Genomic DNA, 22,715 nt, shown 5'->3' on the forward strand with positions numbered 1-22,715 from the left:
TTCCTCCTCTCTCTGCTTCAGTAAGTCCTGGAGCACCAGGAGCTCTGGCTCCCTGTGCTGGGCCATGGGCGTACCCAGCATGTTTCCAGCCCAATGTCACTGCAGGTGCCATTCTCCTTTTCTTGAACACACGAGTCCCAGAAGAGCGACGTAGTGAGGAGGGAATTAACTGCTGCTGTAAGTGCTGGCAGCTCTCTGCCTGTTTCCCAGGTGCTGCAGGGCCCTTCCAAGCCACCAGCACCCACATGCTGTACTCATGTCCCCAGCATCTCTGCCCTTTCTGTGTCACCTCTGCCATGTAACCTGTAGCTGCTGGAGGGCCGTTGGTGCTTGCAGAAGGGAGTGAGCTCAGGTGCATGCCTACTACATGCAGCTCAGCACCAGCAGGTACCATCAACACCGGAACCTGCACCTTGAATCCTCCCTCTCCTGCTGGCAAAAAGAAGCCAAGTAATGGCAGGTGTGCTCAGGGAAGACACCCAGGAACGTGTGAGACCACTGGCTGCGAGGCAGGAACTCTGTCAGCCTTTGGCTGATGCTATGGAGCATTGGCCATGTCTCCTCTAGGCCTCTGACCAGCACACATCGCCTGGGGAAGCTGATGCAGCAGCTGTGATATTGGAGCACAGCATTTCCTAGGGATGACAGAATAGCTGGGAGGGGGTGCAGCCAAAAGCACATACCTGTGGGACAAGGCTGAGGTTGCAAGTGTTTACAGGCTCCCAAAGTGATCAGGAGCCCTGAAGCTCCTCCTTTGCCCCTGCTCTGTCCAGAGGTGGGCAAGCTATGGAGGTGTTATGCCTCCATTTTCCTAGCCCGAGGCTGGGTTCACATCCCCTTCCCTCTGGGTGTTTATGGGTGCATGAGCTCTGGCAAAGCCTCTTGCCTGGGACATGGTGGGTGGGGGTCCGCTGCTCCAGTGGCACCTGGAGGCATCCCACCACCGGGCTCCTGTCCAATTGCTGCTGTAGGACTGTCATGTTTCTTCACGCTGGGCCAGGCTTCCAGCTCTGCCTTTGTGTTTCTCTAGATGAAAAAAGCCCAGGGCAGGGAGCCAGCAACAGCCGGCGGCGGCTGTGCCGCCTGCTGTGCACTACTCTGCTGGCTGACCCTGGGCACTGGGGAGAGATGGGAGCCCCTTCCCCCATGGGGTGTCGGGAAGGGGTCCCTGAGGCACTCCCTGGTGCTAGGGATGGTTTGATGGAGAATGGGATGAAGCTGGTCCAGCAAACATCTAGCGCACAAGCAGGGGCGGCCTCCCACCATTGGCTTCTGCTCCAGCCAGTTCTCCCCCCCCCCCCCGCCTCACAGCGCCCATCGGACAAGCTCTTTCCGCTTTGGATTATCTCTCCAGGCGGACTTGGCCACAAGCCCCACATTCCTTCCAGCCTAGCGCTGCACTGAGCCCGTGCCAAGCCCTGTGTGCTGCTGCTATTGCTCAGGTCTTAGGCCAGGACTGAGCCCTGCTGGCGCTTGAGATCCTAAATGCCATTTTCCTTGAGCTCCAGGAGGGTTGTGGTGGTTTTTGTGTTGGTGCTTAGATGGAGGTTAGCCTGATGTCCATCCCTGCTGCCCATCCTGGAGGGACCTGGGCTGCTGCTCCTTCCCTGCACACGCACTTCCCCAGGGAAGGCAGGGCACGTCCCTATCCCTTGGGTAGATACAGATGGGGCATCCTGTACCCCTGAGTAGAGAGGCAGCCCTGGCCCTGTGTTCCTCAAGCAGGGAGCTGAAGACACTGGGGGGGTTAGATTGCCAGCCCTGTGAAGTAGCTCTTGTTTGTGCTCCTCAAAGGATTAGGGTGGGCATGTGTGGGGAAGGGGCTGCTAGTGCCCCTCTAATGGATGGTGGGGGCCCCAGCACTGGCCCCTGAGGGACTAATGTATCTTCCTTCACCCCTCAGCTGTGGCTTGAGCCTATGTGTCCTGCTGCACAGCTCAGGCATGGAGGTGTCCCCCTATGCTGGAGCACTGAGGGGACCACTTCCTCTGGCCCCTAGCCCAGCCCTCCATCCTCCTCCTCTGCTTCAGCAGAGCAGAGTTTGGCCTGATGCCCTGGGCCAGCTGGTCTCTGCAAGCACCGGGGGCCACGGTGGGGGTTTCTCATAGGGGGGTGGGTGGCTTGCAGTAGTGCAAAATAATGGGGAGGAGGGGGTGTTTGTCCTAGCCTTGTGCTGTGGGGAGTGATGGGGCCTGGGGACATCCCATCCCCCCGAGGGGTGTGAATTCAGGCAGGAGCTCGAGGTGTGCAGGGAGCAGGGGGTGGGAGGGAACCGAGGCTGCTGGGCTGTTCAGCCCTGCGGCGTGGGTGAGCATGCTCAGCTGTTTCGCAGATGAGCAATGCACTCTCCTAGCCAAGCCCACAAGCTGCTAATTTTAGCGATTACATGAATTTTTCCAAGCAGTCTTGAGTCCCTTCATGATTCAGAGCCACTCGGCTTTGCTTCGCCCACCACCCTGGCCATGGGGATGTGCTGGAGGTATGCCAGCATGGATGCACCAATGACTGTCCCGCTGTCCAGCGGCAAGGCTGACCTCCTTGGAAACAGTGATGCTGCCGTTCCGGGGCTCCTGGGACCTCCCTGGCTGGTGGCATTTCAGGGCTGAACTTGGTGATGGGGGAGCACCAGGGCTTGTGCAAGAGGTCACAGGATAGGGAGGAGCCCTGGTGGGGCTGGGAACCCCAACTGTGTTAAATGCAAGTGGCTCAGCGTGGCCAAGGGTTGCCTGCTCCTGGCCGTGCCAACCTCTGGGACCACCAGCCAGGGTTACGTCAAAGTGCAAGAGGTAGCGCTAGCTGGGACTACTTGCCACAGGACCTCCAGCCCTCCTGTGGGCTCAGCAGCAGGCGGATAAATGCCTGCAGAAAGTCCTGGGGGCTCTTGGGTGCAAGGGCACCTCCAGCCCGGGCTGCAACTGCTGGCAGTGGCTGGGCTGTGGGGCAGCACTCTGTGCTGTTGCTTTTTCCCTACATAGCAGCATCTGGCCACTGCCTTTTGTGAGGAATCAAAAAACCACGTTTGTGCAGGCAGCAGAGATGGTGAGGAGGTCTGGGGGCTTTGGAGGAAGGAGCCAATCCCCCAGCTCAGCCATGACTGCAGGTGTTGCTGCCATCCCTGTCTCCTGGGGGTGCAGGGTCTGGCAGATGCCCACCCTTAGGCTCCATTGTTCCCTCAGAGGCGTAGGGACATGGCGGTGACTCCACACTGTCCCAAGCTTGGTCTGGGGGTTCAGCGTTTCTCTGGCTGGTGTGGCTGGAGCGGGGGAAGGTCCCCAGAGCACTGCTAGACCTGAGGGCTTTCGCATGGCATGAGGCTTGCTCAGCTCTATCCAGCATCGTGTGAGCTCCCAGCTATGTGGAGAGGCCTCCTTTTGCAAAACGCTTATCTCACCCTCAATAATATCCACATGCTGTCTCTGGGAGCTGCCTCTCCCCTCCAGATGTGCAGAGCGTGTCCATCTGTCTGTCCTGAGCTCTCATACCACAGGCAGTAGCTCCACTTCCCTGCCTGCTCCCCATTCCTCTCCCTTGCATGTAGCCTGGGGCAAGCTCCTGTGCGCTCACCTCTGGGAGCAGTTCCCTCTCCACCGTGGCTGTGGTGCACGGGCTTGTGCCATTACTCAGCCTCGCTTTATTTTTAGGGTTGTCTTGAAAACAGACTTGTCCTTCCCAGCCAGGGGCCAGAGCCACGTTCCTGAGGCCTGGCTAGAGGCAGCTGGGTTTTTGGCAGGGCTTTTACCTGGGCTCCTCTGAAACTTTGGGTGCTCTACGTGGCTGTTAGTACCATAATCTGATCACCTCCTTCCTGGCGGCAGGATGGTTGAGGGCAGCCCCCCTGTGTCCCCATCCCTGCGTCTCCCCTGGGGCAGCGCTGCTTGGAAGGAGCGGAGTCCGACATTTCTCTGTTGGACTGGGCTCGGGGTGGTGGTTTTTCAGAAGTGCTGGGGTTTAATTTCTGTGTTGCCTTGCTAAAAAAACTGTGCTTCTGGGGTGAGTCAGAGCTGGCAGGAGCCCAGCAGTGCTGGCGCTGATGGCGGGCAGACAGAGCTGGCGATACGGGTGCGATAAGGCCACAAGAACCCTGCCCTCATGCTGGGGCTGCAAGGAGTGGGCAGCTCCCAAGCCTGCTGCCTGACCTCTAGCTGCACTGCTGTCAAGGAAGCGGGGAGATTATTTTGGGAACCACGGTGCTGGGAAAATCTGCTATGTCAACAGAGTCTGAGCTGAAACGCTTGTGGGTGGTGTTCTCAAAATGCCCCTTCTCCATGCCCAAATCCCTGGCCATTGCCCCAGGAGCAGGCAGGGACCATGGCTGGGGAGTAGCCCCAGCCTCGGTGCTCACTCCCCAGCCGGGGAGGGGTCGGTCCCTGGCCGTGTGGCATGTCCCATGGCATCCAGGCCCCCATGCAATCTGACATATTGGCAGCAGTTGCCTTCAGCTGAGGTCCCACTTCCTACCCTTTTCCCATGGTCCCTGTTGCCTTCCTCAGAGTCTGGCTGGAAAATCCCCTCTCTGTCCCTGCGGATTGTTTTTTATCTGTCTGATCTCCACTTTGAACAGTGTCCCCATCCCCTGCGCTGCCCTGTGCCCTCCCACCCCTCACAGCACAGCACACTGTGGTACAAGGATGGAGGCAGACTTCCACCACCCCCACCACCCCCCGGCTCTCCAGCGGCAGCTCGGTGTTGTTCCCATGTCCAGCAGCTCGTTAGCACCAGCTGGGACCTGAGCAGGGGCTGTTGCAGCCAGCGGATTCATGGGTGGGCTGAGACAGGATTAGACATGGTCAGGAAAATTCCAGCTGCCCCGTGGTTAGCACAGGGTTGTTCCGGCTCTTGGAAGCCCGACCGGCCACGCACGCTGGCTCACCCCAGCTACTTCCTCCTGAATATCCATTCTTGGTGGCTGCTGGACTGGGGCTGCCCAGGAGAGGTGGGCGAGCGGGGGGGACCTGGGCTGGATGGGGGGGACCAAGGGCACCCCCATGCACCCTTGCGGGGTGGAGGGGGCAGGGGTTAGGGTTGGCAGAAGGCTCCTCTGAACAAGTGGAAGGGATTGTGCCCTGCTTCCCAAACACCCCTGGGTGCTGGACTCCATCACCCATGTGTCAGGGCTGCTGAGGATGAAGAGAAGCATATGGGGGGCTGCAGCGCAGCCACATCAGCCCCTGGGAGATGGCAGCGTGTGCCACGTTGGGGCTGCAAGGCTGTCTGCAATCGGCAGCAAGGGGATTTCTCAGTGCCTGCAGGCACAGCGGTGCTGGTGGGATGTGCTCTGGCTTGCTGAGGGCTCTCTGAAGCTGCCTGGCCTCCAGCTGGCACCAGCAATGCTGATGACCCCTGCTTGGTGCCCGCTCTCTTGCTGGGCTGGGTGAGATGCCTGCAGGGCAGAGTGCTGGAGTGGGTGCTTGCAAGTTCCTGGCCTGTTTTGGTCTGCAGCTGGGGGGAGTGAACAAGAGCTGTGACACTTGGCAGGGTCGGAGTGCTGGGGGACTGCCGGTGCTGCCGGCCCTGGGCTGGAGCACTGCCAGAGGTCCTGATACTTGCAGGGGCCATAGCTGGGGAGGCAAGCACTGTGCATGTGCAAGGTGATGCCATGGAGTAGCCCCAGTGTGAATGCATGCTAGCAAAGGGCAGGATTGTACCTGGGAGCCTGGCTTTGCCTCACCTGCCCCCACGGTCAGGGCACCCGGCCATGTCCCACCAGGAACCAGGGGGGCTCCCAGGGCCAAGCTGCTACTTGGGCACTGGCTGGTGTGAGCAGTGTGTTCGCAGGTCTGGATGCTTGTCTTCAAACAAGGGTACTGAAGTTCAGGAGGGGGAAACCCAAAACTCCATCCTTGAGACGATTGCTGTGTTAACAAGGAAATCTGAGTTGGAAACAGCTCTGCTCCAGCGCTTTCCCTAACCCCGACGCTGCCCCTGTGCTGATTCATTGATTTGGACGGGTTATATACTGGGAGGGGAAGCATGAACCACACTCGGCTCTCGCCAGCACGGAGCTGTGCTCGCTCAGCGCTCGCAGCTGCAGGACACTCGGGTAAGTCTCCTCTCCGCTACTGCCCTTGTGAGGGGCCCTGGGCCCAGGGGACTCCTGGGGCAGCTCCAAGGGGTGGTGGTGGTGCAGTGGCGGGATGTGCACGTTCAGCATCTTTTGATTTGATCGAGATGTTTGTCTTGTAAGGGTTCTCCAGCAAGGTGAGACCACTTAGGCATTGTGGGAGCTGAGTTACATAGGTAGTATCTCTTAAATAATAACCAATAGCGAAACTTAAGGGGGACAAAGCAACATTTAGGGGGGCTGAGGTTAGGAGCAGTGGGTACTGAGGGGCTGAGCAGTAGGGCATATTCAGCCCCTTGCTCTGTAAGCTTTTTGTCCTTAGAAGAAAAGAGGAGATAAATTGTTTTCAGCTGCCTTTTCTGAAGGGTGTTCCAGCGTGGAAGCTCTCTGAGCTGCCTTACCAGGGAGTGACATGAGCAGGGCTTTTGATGTGCAGAGTATTTGAAGAAGTTTATAAATGGCTTGCTATGAACAAAGCTGTTCTTGGATGCAGATTGTTTCCATATGGGAAACATAAACTGCACTGACTTGTGGAGGGTTCCTCCCTCCCTGCTGGAGAGCAAGCGTCTTCCCTGGAGGGAGCAGGGGTGGATGGCAGGGGCTGTGACTCAGCACCCTGGGGTGCTGTGCCGGCCAGGGTGCTGTGCCCGGATCCCTGCACTGCCAGACTTGCCCATCTGGCTGAGCCATGCTTGGGGACAAGGGAGCTGTGGGTTTTCTCCCTTTTTCCCCCAAGACTCCAGGGTTCCCTTGAGCACCACCCCTGGGATCAGCCCACAAACAGGTGCCCACACCAGACACCCCGCTCTTATGGCTGAAAGGGGTCAGAGCCCTTGCTGCTGTGCAGAGCCAGGAGGGTGCTCGGGGGGGCATCTTCCTTCCTGCCCCCACCCAGCATCCCTGGGACCTGCTCAGCTGTGGGTGCTGCAGGCCAGCTCTGGTGAAGGTCTCGGCTGTTCGGTGGGGCCAGGAGGCCAGTGCCGCTGGTAGCAGCTCGCCACACTTGCTGCAAAACTGGAAACCGCACTCCTGGCTGCTGGAGGAGCTGAGCGAGGGGGACGCCGGGGATGCCACTAATAGCTGTGGTATGGCAGCCAGGCGCCACAGCCCCTGGCTTGGTCCTGCTCTGCGCTCTCGCCTAGGCTGTGCCCAGCCCTGCCTGCCCCCAGCCTTTCTCGCCTGCCCTCCTCTGCCGTGCTGCTGTGTGGCCCAGGCTCGGTGGCCGTTTTCAGGGAGAAAGAGCTCCCAACCCTGGCAGTGGCCCTGCCGGCTGGGAAATCACAGGGGTTGAGCCCCCCTCCTTTGTTTTTGCTGCAGGCCCAATGGAGCAGGGAGGCTGGTGGTGGTGGCTGCTGCTTCTGTTGGGGATCCAGCTGGCCGGCAGCCAGTGCCCAGAGCAGTGCCAGTGTGTCCGCACCGCCCAGGTGGAGTGCTCTGGTGCTGGCATCACTGCAGTCCCCAGCCCCATCCCCGCAAACGCCATGACCCTCCAGATCATCAACACGCGTATTGCCGAGCTTGGCGACGCGTCCTTTGGCAACGCCTCCCTGCTGATTGGGCTGCGCATCGAGAAGAACAACCTGTCGCGCATCAGCCCCGGGGCCTTCCAGCACCTGCCTGACCTGCGCTACCTCAGCCTGGCCAGTAACAAGCTGCAGGAGCTCCCCGTGCAGGTCTTCGAGCCCCTGGACAAGCTGGAGTCGCTGCTTCTCTCCAGCAACCAGATCCTCCAGGTAGAGCCTTCCCACTTTGCCCACCTGAGCAACCTTAAGGAGCTGCAGCTGCACGGGAACAACCTGCAGGACCTGAAGGAGGGGGTGTTTGACCAGCTCACCAGCCTCACCAAACTCAACCTGGCCAGGAACAACATTGACCGCCTGCCGCCCCGGGCCTTTGAGCGGCTGGCGCGGCTGCAGGTGCTGCGGCTCTATGAGAACCGGCTCCGGCAGATCCCAGCGGGCACCTTCGATGGGCTGCCAGAGCTACAGGAGCTGGGGCTGCACCAGAACCAGCTGGAGACACTGTCCCCAGAGCTCTTCATGCACAACAGGAACCTGCAGAAGCTCTACCTGTCCAACAACCTCCTTACCGCCCTGCCAAGCGGTGTCTTCTTGCCCCTGCGCACCCTCGCCAAGATCACGCTGCACGTCAACCGCCTGCGGGACATCTCTCCCGGTGCCTTTGGGCCCATGCCCGATCTGCGGGAGCTGTGGCTCTATGAGAATGAGCTTTCCACCCTCCCCAATGCTGTCTTCAGCAACCTCACTCAGCTGCAGCTCCTGGTCCTCAGCAAGAACCGGCTGCGCTCAGTGGCACCAGGGGCTTTCCAGGGCTTGGGGGAGCTGCTGGAGCTGTCGCTGCACTCCAATGCACTGCGCCGCCTGGACACCCAGGTGCTGAAGGGGCTGCCCAAGCTGCAGAACATCTCACTGCATCACAACCAGCTGCAGGCGCTGCCACGGGGCCTCTTCGAGGCCACCCCGGGGGTGCGGAACCTGCAGCTTCACTCCAATGCTCTGGAGTACCTGCCTGCCGGCATCTTCTCCCCCCTGGCCGCCCTGCGGGACGTGAAGCTGCACAACAACTCCTGGCGCTGCGATGAGGGCATCCTGCCCCTGTGGGGCTGGCTGAAGGACAACACCCACAAGGTGGGCGAGACACCCCCCCTCTGTGCCCAGCCCCCTGCCCTGCGCGGTGCCCCCATTGCAGGGCTGCCGCGGGACCATCTCCTTGCCTCCCAGCCTCCCACTGCCTCTCCCCATTCCAGCATCCCACTCCCTGCTCGCCCCTCTGAGGTAGCATTGCCAGAGGGTGCCTGGACGGAGTCCCCTGTGGGGCTGCCGGTCTCCCCCCGGGAGGAGGAGGAGGAAGAGGAGGAGGAGAGGGGGCAGTGGGGGCTGACGCGCATGCAGAGCGGGGTGGTGGTGACGGTCATCGTGCTGGTGTGTGTGGCCCTGCTTGCTGCTCTTGTGGCACTGGTGGTCTATGGCTGTAGGAAGAAGAGCCACGTTGTGCTCATGAGGATGAAGGCACCTAACGAAGCCTGAGCACCTGGCAGACCCTGGGGGGAGCGCTGCTGTCGGGGGTCCCCTCCCCATGGGGCCAAGGGACACGACAGCAGCTTTGCATCAGCTGCCCTCACTGATTTGGACAGGCTGCCATCACCCCGTGTGCTGCGTGTTCGCCTGTCCTGCTCTGCTTTGCCCTGTCCCTGCTCTACAGCAGGGCATCCCCCTGGGTGCCCTGTCTCAGCTGCCTTCTGTCCCCAGCACCTCCTGCCCCCAGCGCAGCCGCTGTGCCCGCTCTCTGCCCAGGGGCAGCTGCCGGGCTGGAGTCTGGGAGGGAACCCTCAAACAGGGAATCACAATCTGGCCATATGGTGCTTACCCTGAATGACAGGACTTTCCCACCTTTCACCTTGTATTGTCCCATCCAGCACTGCCTGCTCTTGCACTGCCTGCTGCCCTCTCCAGCCCCTGTTCCCCATCTTCCCCCATACCCCATACCTCCATCCTCTGCCCCTGCCTGGGTAGGCAGGTGCTAGCCATCATGCAGGGCTGGGAGCTGAGCAAACGCCTTCACCCCCGGCACAACCGTGTCTCCTTGTGCTGCTTTGTAGCTCGCCAGCATGCGGGTGGGGATCCCTGCAGGGCTGGGCTGCCTGGGCCTGGCGCTGCTGCTAGGGTGGCACACCCTGACTGACTCGGCTGCGTCCAAGCTGCCCTCCCTACCTGCAGGCAGCGCGGGCCAGAGCACAGCCGGCATCTTCCCTCACCCCAAGCAACCTGCTTCCCTCGCGCTTGTGCTTGTCCTGCCTGGAGAGCCATGGGGCCACGTGCCGGTGTCTGGCACGGCTGCAGATCCCCTGAGCCCTCGCCTTGTATTGGTGCTAACCCTCCTGCAGCCCTGCCCCTGCCTGCAGCACCCTGCCCCAACCCTGCAGGTGGTCGGGGGGCTCACACCAGTCCCTGCTGCAGGGGAATTCTAGAGGTGGGGTGTGGGGCATACACAGAGCTGGACCCGCTGCCTGGCCATGCTGGCCACCCCTTTCCCTGTGAGGGCTGTCTGCCAGGGGCTGGGAGAGGCTCCTGCACTTGTGCCCCAGGGCTGCTGGAGCATGCTTGGGCTGCTCCTGCTGCACTCTATCGCTGGTCCTCGCTGCCTCAGCACCCTCGTGTGTACCCTGCCAGCTAGTGAGCAGCCTGGCCCTGCTCTGCCTGGCAAAGCTACATCCTCTCCTCTCCACTCTTCTTCCCATCCCGAGTGTCCCCCTGTGTGTGTGCCCAGTCCTGCTCCCTGCTCACAGCCCTCAGACAGCAGGGATGCTGGTGGTGCATGCCAGCTGGTAGCGGGGTCAGCCAGTGCTGGCTGCTCTGCAAATCGCAAGAAGAGGCCACACTGTCCCCCCCGCAGCACCTGTGTCCAGTGGCCACCGTACCTCCTCCAGCCATGGCAAGGCCACAGAGGAGTGCAGCTCACCTCTGAGAGCGGTGTGGCGGCATCGGGCTTGCTGAGAATTGCTGCCACGGGTCACACTTGGTGTGCACCCCATGGTGCTGGCTGCTCACAGCGCCCCAGGAGCTAGCACTGGCACAAGCATCCCCATACTCGTGCACATAATGGGATGCTCCTCTGGGCTGGGTCCTGAATGGTGGTGGGAGACGTGGGGCTGTGCTGGGGAACTGTTGGGTGCTGCTCTGTGACCTCTCCATTAAAGCACAGTTGTCCACCCCCCAGTGCCAAGAGCTGTTCATTCACCACTCCTCGGTGTGCAGCCAGGGAATGACCCAGCAGGGACAGGAGTTGTGCTTGATTTCATTTGCTAAGAGGATTTTTTTCATCTTGACAAAAAGCCTGTACAGGCTGGTGGGTTTGGGAGAGAGTTAGTGGGCTGTGCCGCAGAGCCTGCGATGGCCTGGGGTCTGACCTGGGGCGAGGGACCCAGGAGGGCTCAGCCATTCAACAGCAGCAGGATGGTTTTTGGAGATCGGGGTGAGCTTCTGGGTGGAGACACAACTGCTTCCTGTGCAGTCCTCTCCCTGGGGCAGGGCCCTGAGGGTTTGCCCAGCTCCACCCCCGGGTGGTGGGGTGCTCCCTTCAGAGCTGGCTGCTGCTGGCTCGTCAGCTGAGTTTCTCTGTGCGTCACTGTCTGCTCCATCAGTCTGGCTGAATGCACGTAAGTGCCCCTCCTCCTGCCCCTGGGGTGCCTGCTTGGCTGCTGCCATCCCAGCCTGTTGCAACACAGGCCCTTGCAGGGCAGCCCTTAAGGTGGTGTATGCTGCTCCGCTGGGCAGGCCGCAAGCTCCCTGAGAGTCCAGCTGGTCCATGGGTCCCTTTGGCCACCCCACTGCTGGCTGGGTTCATGTCCCAGGCTGAAAAGCACCTGCTGCATCTCAGCACGATTGTCCCAGGATGGTCCCCTCCCCATGGCATTGCTTTGCCTTGCTAAGCGGCACCTGGTCCCCTCATGCAAAGGACATTTGCTAGCCCCATTCCCCACTGAAATTTGATAAAGTCCAGGGGGGGACTCTTGGGGGGCTGCTGCAAGCAAATGTGCTAACCTCAGTGTGGGACCTGTGCCACCCGTGACAGCAGCGCCCTGCTACCGTCCCAGGGCCAGTGGATGTCTGGGACTGGAACCCCACTTCCCTGCCAGGATGGTCTCTGGCAGCTGCCTCTGGCCTCACCTCCAGTCCCTCTGGGGTCAGGTTATTTTTCAAAGCATTCCAAGGACACAGGTTGTTGTTGCTGATAAGCAGCGAAAGGCAGCTCCGCCCCAGCAGGAACTGCTCGTCCGCTGGCTTCCCATCCGCTTCAGAAAACATCGTCCCATCTCAGCGAGTGGCGTAACTGCAAACCTGCCGCAGGCTTGGTAGCGGCCCCCCACGATGCCACGCTCGGTAAGTGGCAGCCACACTGCTCGGGTGGTCTGGGGGGGCCTGGGACAGGTGGGGGAGTTGCTGTTGGCTCTCTGTGAAAACAAGTGAGGTGGTGGAAAGGAAAAGCAAGCCCAACACTGCTCTCAAGCACTGATGTAAGTCCAGAATACCTGCGCTTGTGCAGGGTGTCTGCAGGTGGGCATCACTGTGGGGCAGGCAGCATCCCCCGTCACCTGGCAGCACTGGCACGTGCCCTGAGTAAGGAGGGACAGGCAGAGGTCTGGAGGCAACCACTTTGTTCAGGTGGTCAAAAAGTGCCTCCCATGGGCTGGGAACAGGCATTTGGTCAAGCCAAATATCCCTCGGGCAGGTTTGATGCTGCTCTGGTTGCTTGCAGAGAAAGAAGTACTTGATGGGCAATTAGAAATACAACCAGTGAAGCTCGCATTGAGCGCAGCCCTGCAGTGCTGTCCCTAGCACCCAGCACATCCCCGTGCTTCACACATTCCCCTGCCCCAGTGGCCAGGTCTGTGTCAGCAGAGACATCTCGTGAGGCAGCAGGTTCCTCTGAGTCTCCTGCGGGACCCCACACCTCCCACCTCAGCCACTGCTCTGCAAGATGTGGGGACTGTCAGCGAGGGTGGGGCCACCCTGGTTGTCACAGGTCGGGCTGGAGCAGGGCTGGGGAGCAGGGGAAGACCCCCAACCCACCACATGGGGCAGGTGTGGGGAGATGTGGGAGGGAAGCACTCCCCGTTCCTGTAAGGGGAGCACTGGGGTGGTGTGGGGGTCTGGAGCTGGAGGGATGCCCCATGGACAGGACAGCTGCCCATGCTGGCAGCGCCCCAAGGCTTGCTCCCCTGTTTTTCTGGGTGCAAAAGCTTCTTCCCCAGCAGCACCTGCCTGTGGATACAGACTTCTGCCCTGCTGAGGCAGGGGCTGAAGCTCTGCTCCTTCTCCAGTGCAGGCTGGTGGTCTATGCACTGCTGGGGCTGGGGTCCCTACTGGTGAGGGGGCTGCCCCTGCCCTGCCCCCCTGCCTGCCAGTGCTACGACACCTCCAAAGTCTTCTGCTCGGATGAGAGGATGCAGGAGATCCCAGCGGGCCTGCCAGGGAACGCCACCCAGCTCTTCTTCGTGGAGACAGCCCTCAGCAGCGTACGCAGCGGGGCCCTGGGCTCCAGCACCACCCTCACCAAGCTCGTCTTCCTCAACAATGACATCGAGGAGCTGGAGGCTGGTGCCTTTCAGGGGCTGCCCAGCCTCACTGAGCTGGAGGTGTCAGGCAACCCCTTGCCCGTGGTCAGCCCTGGGGTGCTGGTGGGGCTGCCCAGGCTCAGCAAACTCTCCCTGGGTGCCAATACCATCCGCTCTCTGCAGCCGGGGCTCTTCACCACCACCTGCCACCTGCAGGACCTGCGTTTGCCAGGGAACAAGATCGAGGCACTGCCCCCCAGCATCTTCCACCCGCTCCGGCAACTCCAGACCCTGGATCTCTCACAAAATGCCCTGGCCGAGCTGCCACCTGGGCTGCTGGCCCCCCTTGCTGCCCTCCGCCTCCTAAAGCTCAGTGACAACCAGCTGTCATGGGTGCCCCCCGGTGCTTTCAGGGCACTGGGCCAGCTGGCCGAGCTCTACCTGGATGGTAACCAGCTGGAGGAGCTGCCAGCCGGTGCCTTTGCTGGGCTGGGGGGGCTGTGGCGGCTGCAGCTGCAGCACAACGCCCTGGGCAGCCTAGCCCCTGACACCTTTGCTGGTCTCCCCAACCTCACCATCCTCAGCCTGGAGGGCAACCGCCTGGCCACCTTGCCCGCCGCCCTCCTTGCCAGCACCCCTCACCTCTTCCACCTCTCAGTGGCCCACAACCAGCTGCAGACGCTGCCCCAGGGACTCTTCACCAACCTGTCAGCACTGCAGACCCTGGCACTCTCGCACAACGCCATGGTCCATCTCCCCACTGGGGTTTTCCAGGGGCTGGTGGGGCTGGTGGCACTGCAGCTGAGCCACAACAACCTCTCCAGCCTGCCGGCTGGGCTGCTGGCTGGGCTGCCCCTCCTGGCCTCCCTGGCACTGGACCACAACCGCCTGGCCCGCCTGCCCCCGGGGCTCTTTGATGCCAATGAGGAGCTGGTGCGCGTGGGCCTGGCCAACAACCCCTGGGCCTGTGACTGCCACCTGACCTATCTCCTGGGCTGGCTGCAGAGCTTCGCTGAACCCCTTATCCATGCACAAGCCTCCTGCACTAGCCCGGCCACCCTCCAAGGACAGTCCCTGCTGGAGATCCCCCAGGGGCATCTGGAGTGCCCGGGAGAGCCCACCAACCCCCCAGAGGTGGGCTGGGATGAGGTGCCAGGGGAGGATGCTCCAGGGCAGTGCACCTACAGCAACTCCGAGGGCACCCTAAGTGTGGCCTGCAATGCCACGAGCTGCCAGCCGCTCAGCCTTTGCCTTCCTCCTCTTCCTCCTCCCAGGCAAGTGATGGGGCCAGGGCTGGTGTACCAGGGCACCTGGGAGCTGCGTTCCCGCTGTGGCACGCTGCAGGTCAACGTCATCATCACAGCGCAGAGCAGGGATGGGGCCACATCGCCAGGTCTCCCCCCTGCACCCTAGGGCTTGGGCAGGCACCCGCTTCTGCTCTGCTCTTGCATTGGCATCCTCTGAACCAGTCTGACAACTGGCACCCTGTCTTGCTCTGCTACCCCTACCACAGTCACCAGCTGTCACTGAGCTCTCTGCAAGAGCTGGCTTCATGGTACTTATTCTCGCAGCTATGTGTTTCCTGTGTATTTCAAATATCATTAAAATGTGTACATTATTTCTGTGCAACCAGTTCCCATCATGGAGAGAGGAAACACTTCCCCATCTCTGCCTGTGCATCTGGGGGAAGTGACGGTCACTGTGGTCCAACGGGGACTTGGCTGGGGCTGTGCGTGGTGTCCCATGGGTGCAGATGCCTGGTGTCGAGTAGGTGCTGCTGTGTGGTGTGCTCATCTCTGCCCGCTGCAACTCTCCAGCTTCTCCTCCTTCCCCGTTTCCCTCAGCAGTGCAGAGGCTCAGCTGCAGCCTGGCACCAACCCCCAGGGCACGGGTTTGGTGTGGGGTGGGCGAGCGCTGCCAGCTGCCCAGTGAGGGGCACAGGCTGCCTGGCTGCCGGGTGGGCTCTGGCCCAGGGCTGTGCACCAGCACGTCCCCCACCCACCCTGGCAGGGCTTGGCCCACAGCCCTGCCCTGGGTCCTTGTGGTCTGCCCCAGGGAGCCACGGGGACCCGCGGAGATGGGGTGTAAAGTCCCAGCAGAGCTGCCCGTCTAGGGGGTGGCAGGTAAGGTGGGTGCTCCCCTAAGAGAGCAGGTGTGTGTGCACGCACATGCGTGTGCTTGGGTGCGTGCGTGTGTGTGTGTGCTCGTGGGCGCACGCCCGTGTGCGTGGGTGCAAGGCGCCCGCCCAGCAGCCTGCAGCGACCTGCCAGCCAGCAGCGCCCTTCTGCCGGCGGCGCCGAGGCCGGGCGGTGTCGCTGCACCATCTTGCGGCCGATGGGACGATACGGGCTCTCCTGGGCCAGAGCAGGCAGAGCTGGGAGAACGCCTGCCTGTGCCTCCTGCCTGCAGCAGCAGGAGTCCTGGGGTCCTTGCTTGGGGCTGTGCTGGTTTTGCTGCCGGACTGCGCGTCTCTGCCAGCCCCTTCCCTGCTGCTGCGCAGCCAGAGGGCTGGGGGCAAAGTGGAAGCTCCGTGTTGTGCTAGCTCCTGGGAGGCAGGTGGGTGATGCTGCACCCCCAGACACAATGCCACACAGCCACCCTGCCACCTCTCCCACACAAGGGACTGCCACCCTACTGTGGCCATCTCCCAGGCCAGGTGATGCTGGTGTGGCTACCCCCAAGCCTGAACCAGGGAGGCTGGGGCTGGCTGCAGCTCCCCAGCCCTGGCACAGCTGCCACACCGTGGGGTTGTATGTTGTCCGTGGCCCAGGGAAGCTGGTGTCACTCCTACTGCAAGCTCCAGCCGCTTGTGCACCCTGGCTCTGCTAGCGTACAGCCTCTGGATCAGGTACCAAGTGGGGATGCATACAGGGTTGATGTTGGAAAGGGGTAAGGCTGTTGAAAACATGCAAAAGTTTGGAGGGTTTCAAAATTTGCTGGGAAAGCCCGGGAGCAACAGCTGAACCTTAACAAAAGCACCTGAAAACCAAAGAAGAAACACTTAAATGCAATTAGTGCAATTATCTGGTGGGAAGTCATTTTAACTCTTTGCATCAAATGGAGTGGGTTTTTTCCACAAGACATCCTGCACTGGCCAGGAGCCCTGGCTGTCACCGTGGGAGGGCCTTTGGCTTGTGCTAGGGTGGAGGGGAGATCAGCACTCTGCCCCAGCCCTGTGGTCGGTGAGGTGTGAGGCTACAGAGCAGAGCCCAGAGCCTGGGTGTCAGTGTGTCTGTCCGGCCACAGAAATCATCACTGTTATAAGTTTAAACAGATGGCTTCAGAGCAGCATCTTTAGCTGTATAAGCCAATTCCTGAGGAAGGAAACAGCTGGATATTTTTAATAGGAAAAGCTTTAAATAGGAAAATCTCCTTTCTGTTGTGTTTGTGGGAGTGGTGCCTGTGGAGCTGGTGGAGATAGGGGACTGCAGAGAGCTTCAGCTACAAAACAGGCTGGCCTGGAGATCTTCAGGTTTCCCTGGATGTGACTAGTCAAGTGGCACCAGCAGATAGTGCCTAAGGAGTATGTGTCTGTGTCCTCTCCAAGGGGTTTCTGCAAACGGCCTCCCATGCTGGGGTCACAGCCCTGCTGCCTGCTCCCCGGCTGTCCCCTTATCTCCCCTTGCAGACCTGCACCCTGACCTCATACAAAACCAGGCCCTGTGCCTGGGCCGTGGATAAAGAGCTGGCCAGGTGATGGGACCCCCCGTCGCTCCTGGCATGGCACGGCTGACTCCAGCAGCTGGCTCATTCGCAAGCACTCGGCCAAGTAAGTGATACAAAATAGTTATTTTTGCTCTTTAAAATGTGCCGGGAGGGGTGGCTCTGGGGGGCTGTTGATCGTGTTGTTGCAGCAAGGAGCAGGAGAGGCTGCAGTGCTGCGAGCGGGGGCTGTCCCTACATGTCCCTCTGCGCTGCTGGAGGGTGGGACAAGCAGGAGACCACAACCGAGGTCCACTGATGGACCAGTCAGCTGGGCTGAGGGAGGGTTTTAAAAGAGCTTTGCAGTTCATAACTCTTAAATTCCATCCCCATGCACCCAGCCCAGCAATTCCCACGTGTGCATTTAACCCACTGCACTGCCGCTGCAGCTGACGTGAAGCAGGCATTTTTGCACCCACACCCCTGGCTCCCGCACCTGAGTCTCCCTGGGGAGAGCATGGGCAGGGATCAGCAATGACTTGGCCCTGGAGAGCTCCGTGGGGTAGCTGGCACCTACCTCACCTCCCACTGCTTTCTGTTCAAACCCAGCAGCTTTCAGCCTCCTGTATTTGTTGACCTCAACATCTTTCAAAAAAAATAGCTTTTCATAGCAACTTTACCCTCCCAGCATAAGGTTTTTTTTGCATGGTGAGCTTTGATGGACACCCAAGAAGCAACCCACAGCCCTTTCGCCTGCTCCCACCCAGGGCTGTGAATCACAAGCTGGAAACTACTGTCCCAGGACGATGCTCCCTGCCATTAAATCCTAGCTAATGTGTTAGCTGAGTGTTTCCAAATGACTCGATGGAAAAGGCGGGCCTTATGTGAGTACTGGTAGATGTGCATCAGTGCGTGACTTCCTAACTGCAGGTCAGAGCCCTAGATTTTAGGAATTAAGGAGTTAATCTCTGGACATTTCATAGCATTTTAACGAGCCTTGCTCTAAAGCTCACAGGTTAACTGTTTCTATCTGACAGAAGGGCATAACCAAGGCCAAAATATGATGCAATTAGCAAGAATCCTGAAAAGGAAACGCTTAGAAGCAATGTTTTAAATTACTCCCCTGCACTGAGAGAAGCACCAATGAAATAGCAAGTCCATCTAGCACAGTGTAGAAATTCTGAATAAACAAGGTTGTCTGGTCTTGGCTGGCTTCTGGGACCCTTTCTGGTCCCTCATTAACAAGCACAGGGCTGATTGCTTCTGTTGTTGCATGAATGGGCTATTGCCATGCTGAGTAACTGGACCTACCGGGGCAGGGCTAATGGGCAGCACCACTTTGCCTTCTTCACACAGACAGATGCTGAGCCTACAGCCCAAATGTGGGAGAAGGATGGTCCAGCCCTTGCCCCTCCTGGAGCGTCTTCCAGTGCCAAGCCATGAGCTGGCTCTCTCTCCCTTCCTCTCCATCCCTTGGTACCAACAGCAGTGCACTCTTTTAAATGCAGTGTATGTTGGCTTGCACAGTCTCTCTCATAAAATGAGTTATGATATGTGAATAGAAGAGTCCCAAGAGCTGAATGACAGCATGGTATGACAGAGTTGGTTTTTTTTGTTCTCCATAACTGATTTTTGAAACCTTTTTTTCAGGACAATGAACCAGCACTTCCTTTTCCTTTTCTTCCTCTCCTTCCATCCCCATAAATGCCAAGATCAAATTGTGGGTGAAGATCTGGATGAAATGCCCGAAGACTACCAGGAGGTCTACAGAGGGACAAGAAATGACGTCAAAGAGATTCCAAAGATTACAAAGCCCTTCGTTTCTGAGATGATCTTTGTAGAAACCAGCATCACTGCTATAAGGAAAGGTGCCTTCAGGTACATGCCCAACCTGATCAAGATTTTGTTTATTGGCAACAAGATCAAGACAGTTGAACCTGGAGCCTTTGATAGTTTGAAGAAGCTGAGGGACTTGGAGATATCTGGTGCCTTGTTAGAAGAACTACCTGTGGGCACTTTCCAAAACCTCCCAAGCTTGCAAAAGCTGGACCTGAGAGACAGCCACCTCAGATGCATCCCCAAAGGCCTGTTTAATGGGCTGGAAAATTTGGGAGAGCTCTCACTGCACATCAATGTAATCCATTCACTTCCAGAAGGCATTTTTGATTCTCTTGTCAATTTAACATTTTTGGACCTGGCTAGAAACAGGATCACAACTCTTCCTGGGGATGCCTTTAGCAAACTTCCCAGGCTGCAAGTCCTCCGGCTGTATGAGAATGAGTTGCAGGACCTCCCAGAGGGGCTGCTAGACAGTCAGCTGGGGCTGCTGGAGCTCAGCCTCCAGAGGAATAGGCTCAGGGCATTGCCACCCATGCTCCTGAGGAGCCTGTCTCACCTGGAGAAACTCCTCTTGGACAACAACCTCATCAGGGTTCTCCCACCTCAGGGCTTTTTTGGTTTAAAAAAATTGAAGCTGCTGACTCTGGGTTCAAACCACGTTACAGAGCTCCCTTGCTGCCTTTTTGATACCATGCCACACCTGCGTGAGCTTGACCTGGGCAGGAACAGTTTGGCCATGCTTCCAGATGGCATCTTTGTCAACCTCACATCTCTTGGCAAACTCATCTTGTCCCACAACCAGCTAGCAACCCTACCAAGAGGAGCCTTCACTGGGCTCAGCAAGCTCTCAGAACTCCAGCTGGACACAAATCAGCTCTCTGCTATGGATAATGAGGTCTTTGCCTCTCTCCCAAACCTGAAAACACTCAATCTTCGGAAGAACCAGCTGGAGAGTGTCCCCCGAGGTCTCCTGGACCCCCTGAAGAAGCTCAGCTCAGTGTATCTGAGTGGGAACCCATGGAGATGTGACTGCAATCTTTGCTACCTGCACAGCTGGATCCTGGGCAACAGTGAGAAGGTCAAATTGTCCACTCAAGTGTCATGCAAGAGTCCCCCCCACCTGGCAGGGCAAGCAGTGACATCACTGAGGGACGACCACTTAATTTGCCCAGCTACTCTGCCTCTTTCATCTTCTTTTGCCCCACCTCATCCATTCACCTCCACATCATCACAAGAGATATCAACCTTGCTGTCGCCTGGAGCCTTGCCCACTGCAGCACCAGCCATGTTGTCACTGTCAGCCTTTCCCATCATGGCACTGCCAACCATGCTGTCACCTGTGGCCACCCCTGCCATGTTGCCAATCATGCCAATGGAGACCTTCAGTGCTCCATCACCAACCATGCTATCTAAGGCCTTCATCACCACCCCATCATCAGGTGGGCTACCAAAGACTTCCATCACTGTACCATCATCAACCGTGCTGCCAAAGGCCTCTGTCACCCCCTCATCATCAGCTGTGCTGCCAAAGACTTCCATCAACACACCATCACCAACTGTGCTGCCAAAGGCTTACATCAATACACCATCACCAGCTGTGCTGCCAAAGGCTTACATCAATACGCTATCACCAGCTGTGCTGCCAAAGACCTCCATCAACACACCAACTGTGCTGCCAAAGACCTCCATTAACATGCCATCATCAACCGTGCTGCCCAAGGCTTCCATCACCGCTCCATCACCAGGTGTGCCACAGGAGGCCTTCAGCCTGCGTCCAACCCCATCCATCATAAGCCTTCCGCCTCCTGGGGCCACCAGACCAAAGCCTGTACTGTCCACTCTGGCTTCTGCCACTACTCCAGTGCCAACCAGCCCACTGGCAGCCACCACCAGACAAGTGCCTCCTGCTCTTCTGGTGCCCACGGAGAGGCCAGCCACCATCCCATGGGGGAAACCCAGCACCTCTCTTGTCTCAGCACCTCCCATGGCACTCTGGCCACCCCCCAGGACTGCTGTGCTAGGCAGGGTCCCGCTGGCCTCACACTCCCCATCCCACCATGCTCCTGCAGCAGACAGGGAGCAGGATCATGCCACTGCATGGGGCTTGTCCATGGTTGGCACCCAGCCTACTACTACTGCCCCCCACCATGCTCCCACCCCCGCAGACACCATCCTGCTCCCGACGTCTCTTGTCCCCCTGCCACCAGACCATACAAGCCCCTGGCTGGCCTCCCAAACCCTGGCCCACAGTGGCCACCATGCCTGGGGCTTTGCCCTGTGGTCCAGCCCACAGCACTGCCAGGTCTCCCTGGCCCTGGGCCTGGCTGCACTGGTGCTGCAGGTGGGCTGCACGCTGCTATGGGGGATGCTCGCCCTTCTCCTTCACCAAGCCACCTGCCGCCAGGACCACCCCTTGCTGCCGGTGAGGCTGCTGAGACTTCAAGCTCTGGCTGCCCCGGGGTTACCCGAGCAAGCCCAGGCACCGCTTTGAGCCTTGCTGCCCCTGCATGACCTGGGAAATACCCATTGCCCTCCTTTGGGGTCTGGAGCTTGCTGGCAATGGAGTGTGTATGTCACAGGGTGTGGACCAGCATCGGTGTGGTGCAGTCCCCCAGGGATGGGTGTCCCAGCACCCAGACTGTTTTGAGGTGCCTCCCAGCTGGCCCCTGGAGATGCTGTGAGCCTGGAAAGCCTATGCCCAGTGTCACTGCCTGACGGGCCCTTCTGCCAAGCGACACTAGATGGCATCCCGACACAGGCAGTGGCTGCCACTGCATGCCCAGGGCCACCGGGAGCAGAGAGGGCAACCGAAATGCTGGAGACCCGGCACCCTGCCGGCTAGGGACCTCGCTGGACCTCAGACACTGCCCACTTTTGCTTGCAGGGTCTGGTCGGGGCTCCTGCCGGGATCTCCTCCCATCCCTGGCGGGTACCTGCAGGGTACAAGCAGTCCTTGGGGAAGGACTTCTCAAGGCTTCCTGCCCCACACCCCAGCCTCTTCCCCACGTCATGTTACACGAGGTGTCAGTACCTGTATGTCTGTCATAACACTCTGACCTCTTCCCCTCTCTTTCTCCCTTTCCTCCTCACTGATATTAAAGCTTCCCCTGCATCTCTGCCGTGCACTGAAGGGCTGGCAAGAGTAGTTTTTTCATCCCAGGGCTTTTCTCGTTGCGACCTGCTGCAGGGGATTCCTGTTGCTTGCTAAAGCATGGTGGGCGCAGTCAGTGCCGCCATCAGGGACTGGGGTAGGACCAGGGCTGCACATCCTCCTGCAGGCAGCGATGCAGGGAGAAAATAGACATGCTTTTCTTCCCCCTCTTAAATCTCATGTGCCAAAAACCTCATTGTGATGCTGCCTGCCCTGGCAGAGTATAAGCATGACCGGCCACGTAGTGCTCATACCATAACTTCACCTGACACTGAGCCCTGACTGCCCGCTAAGTACCAGGTCTTCTGAAGCTCAGGAGGAGAGGGGTAACTCTCCTCGTAAATACAGGTTTGATGTGCGCCTTCACCTCTGCAGTCCTGGGATGCTGCCAGGGCCAGGAAAGTGCCAAACTTAAACAAAAGTGGTTGTTTCTTTGGGTTTTCTGGAAGTGCTGAAACTTTCACTAGAAAGATTTACCTTTAGCCCAAGAGATTTTTTCGCTGATGAACACAGGGGTTGTTCCTTGGTTTGGGTCTTTGGGTACCTTATTATCTCTAGGCTCTGTGCTGACTTTGCTCTGTGCCAGGCAAGCTGCTCCCAGATTTAATCACCCTGGTTCCTACAGGGTTGCAAGCATCTGTCTTCAACTCCTCGTGTTTGCTGCCAGCGCCTGCGCCATCCTGCTCTGCCTTTGGGTGCCCTTCCCCAGGTACAACGTGTGGGGCTGCCTGGCTTTGGGGGGGGTCTCAGGGGGTAGAACCCCTGAAAATCAGTAGCCTGGACATGTGCTGGGCAAAGAGCCGTGGGGAAGTGTCTCAGAAACCTGGCTGGAGACCCCCAATGCCCTGCCTGTTGCAAGGCCAAGGGAGGTGGAAGGGGGCTTCATGTTAGGGTACGTGCTTGCAGCGATGAATGAGGGATGTGAATATATGTCTTTGCTAAGAGCC

The 22,715-nt window shown here is 59.1% G+C and overlaps 2 protein-coding genes across 3 annotated transcripts; both read left to right on the plus strand.

Moving 5' to 3' along the window:
* Window positions 1–2,332: 2,332 nt before the first annotated feature.
* Window positions 2,333–10,797, plus strand: LRRC15 (leucine rich repeat containing 15). The gene is made up of 3 exons (XM_075098934.1): window positions 2,333–4,933; window positions 5,765–6,040; window positions 7,379–10,797. The coding sequence occupies exons 2-3, from the start codon at window positions 5,971–5,973 to the stop codon at window positions 9,106–9,108; spliced, it is 1,800 nt and encodes a 599-aa protein (XP_074955035.1). The 5' UTR covers window positions 2,333–4,933; window positions 5,765–5,970; the 3' UTR covers window positions 9,109–10,797.
* Window positions 10,798–11,179: 382 nt separating this feature from the next.
* Window positions 11,180–21,764, plus strand: LOC142059814 (uncharacterized). Of its 2 annotated transcripts, XM_075098935.1 has the most exons (3): window positions 11,180–11,961; window positions 16,765–16,905; window positions 18,429–21,764. In XM_075098935.1, exon 3 carries the CDS (start codon window positions 18,433–18,435, stop codon window positions 21,106–21,108), a length of 2,676 nt encoding a protein of 891 aa, XP_074955036.1. In that variant the 5' UTR covers window positions 11,180–11,961; window positions 16,765–16,905; window positions 18,429–18,432; the 3' UTR covers window positions 21,109–21,764. The 2 variants fall into 2 exon arrangements, with proteins under 2 accessions (XP_074955036.1, XP_074955037.1); XM_075098936.1 differs by lacking the exons at window positions 16,765–16,905; window positions 18,429–21,764 and adding an exon at window positions 12,903–14,765 and having other exon boundaries at window positions 11,228–11,961.
* The last annotated feature ends 951 nt before the right edge of the window (window positions 21,765–22,715 follow it).

The sequence above is a fragment of the Phalacrocorax aristotelis genome, chromosome 7 (genome assembly GCF_949628215.1).
Source record: "Phalacrocorax aristotelis chromosome 7, bGulAri2.1, whole genome shotgun sequence".
Classification (NCBI taxonomy): domain Eukaryota; kingdom Metazoa; phylum Chordata; class Aves; order Suliformes; family Phalacrocoracidae; genus Phalacrocorax; species Phalacrocorax aristotelis.

Excerpts from the sequence above, each read along its gene's own strand:
- LRRC15 (XM_075098934.1), top strand. The coding sequence starts at position 5,971 with ATGAACCACACTCGGCTCTCGCCAGCACGGAGCTGTGCTCGCTCAGCG. Across the intron at positions 6,041-7,378 it reads CGCAGCTGCAGGACACTCGG|GCCCAATGGAGCAGGGAGGC; the intron begins GTAAGTCTCCTC and ends TTTTTGCTGCAG.
- LOC142059814 (XM_075098935.1), top strand. The coding sequence starts at position 18,433 with ATGAACCAGCACTTCCTTTTCCTTTTCTTCCTCTCCTTCCATCCCCAT.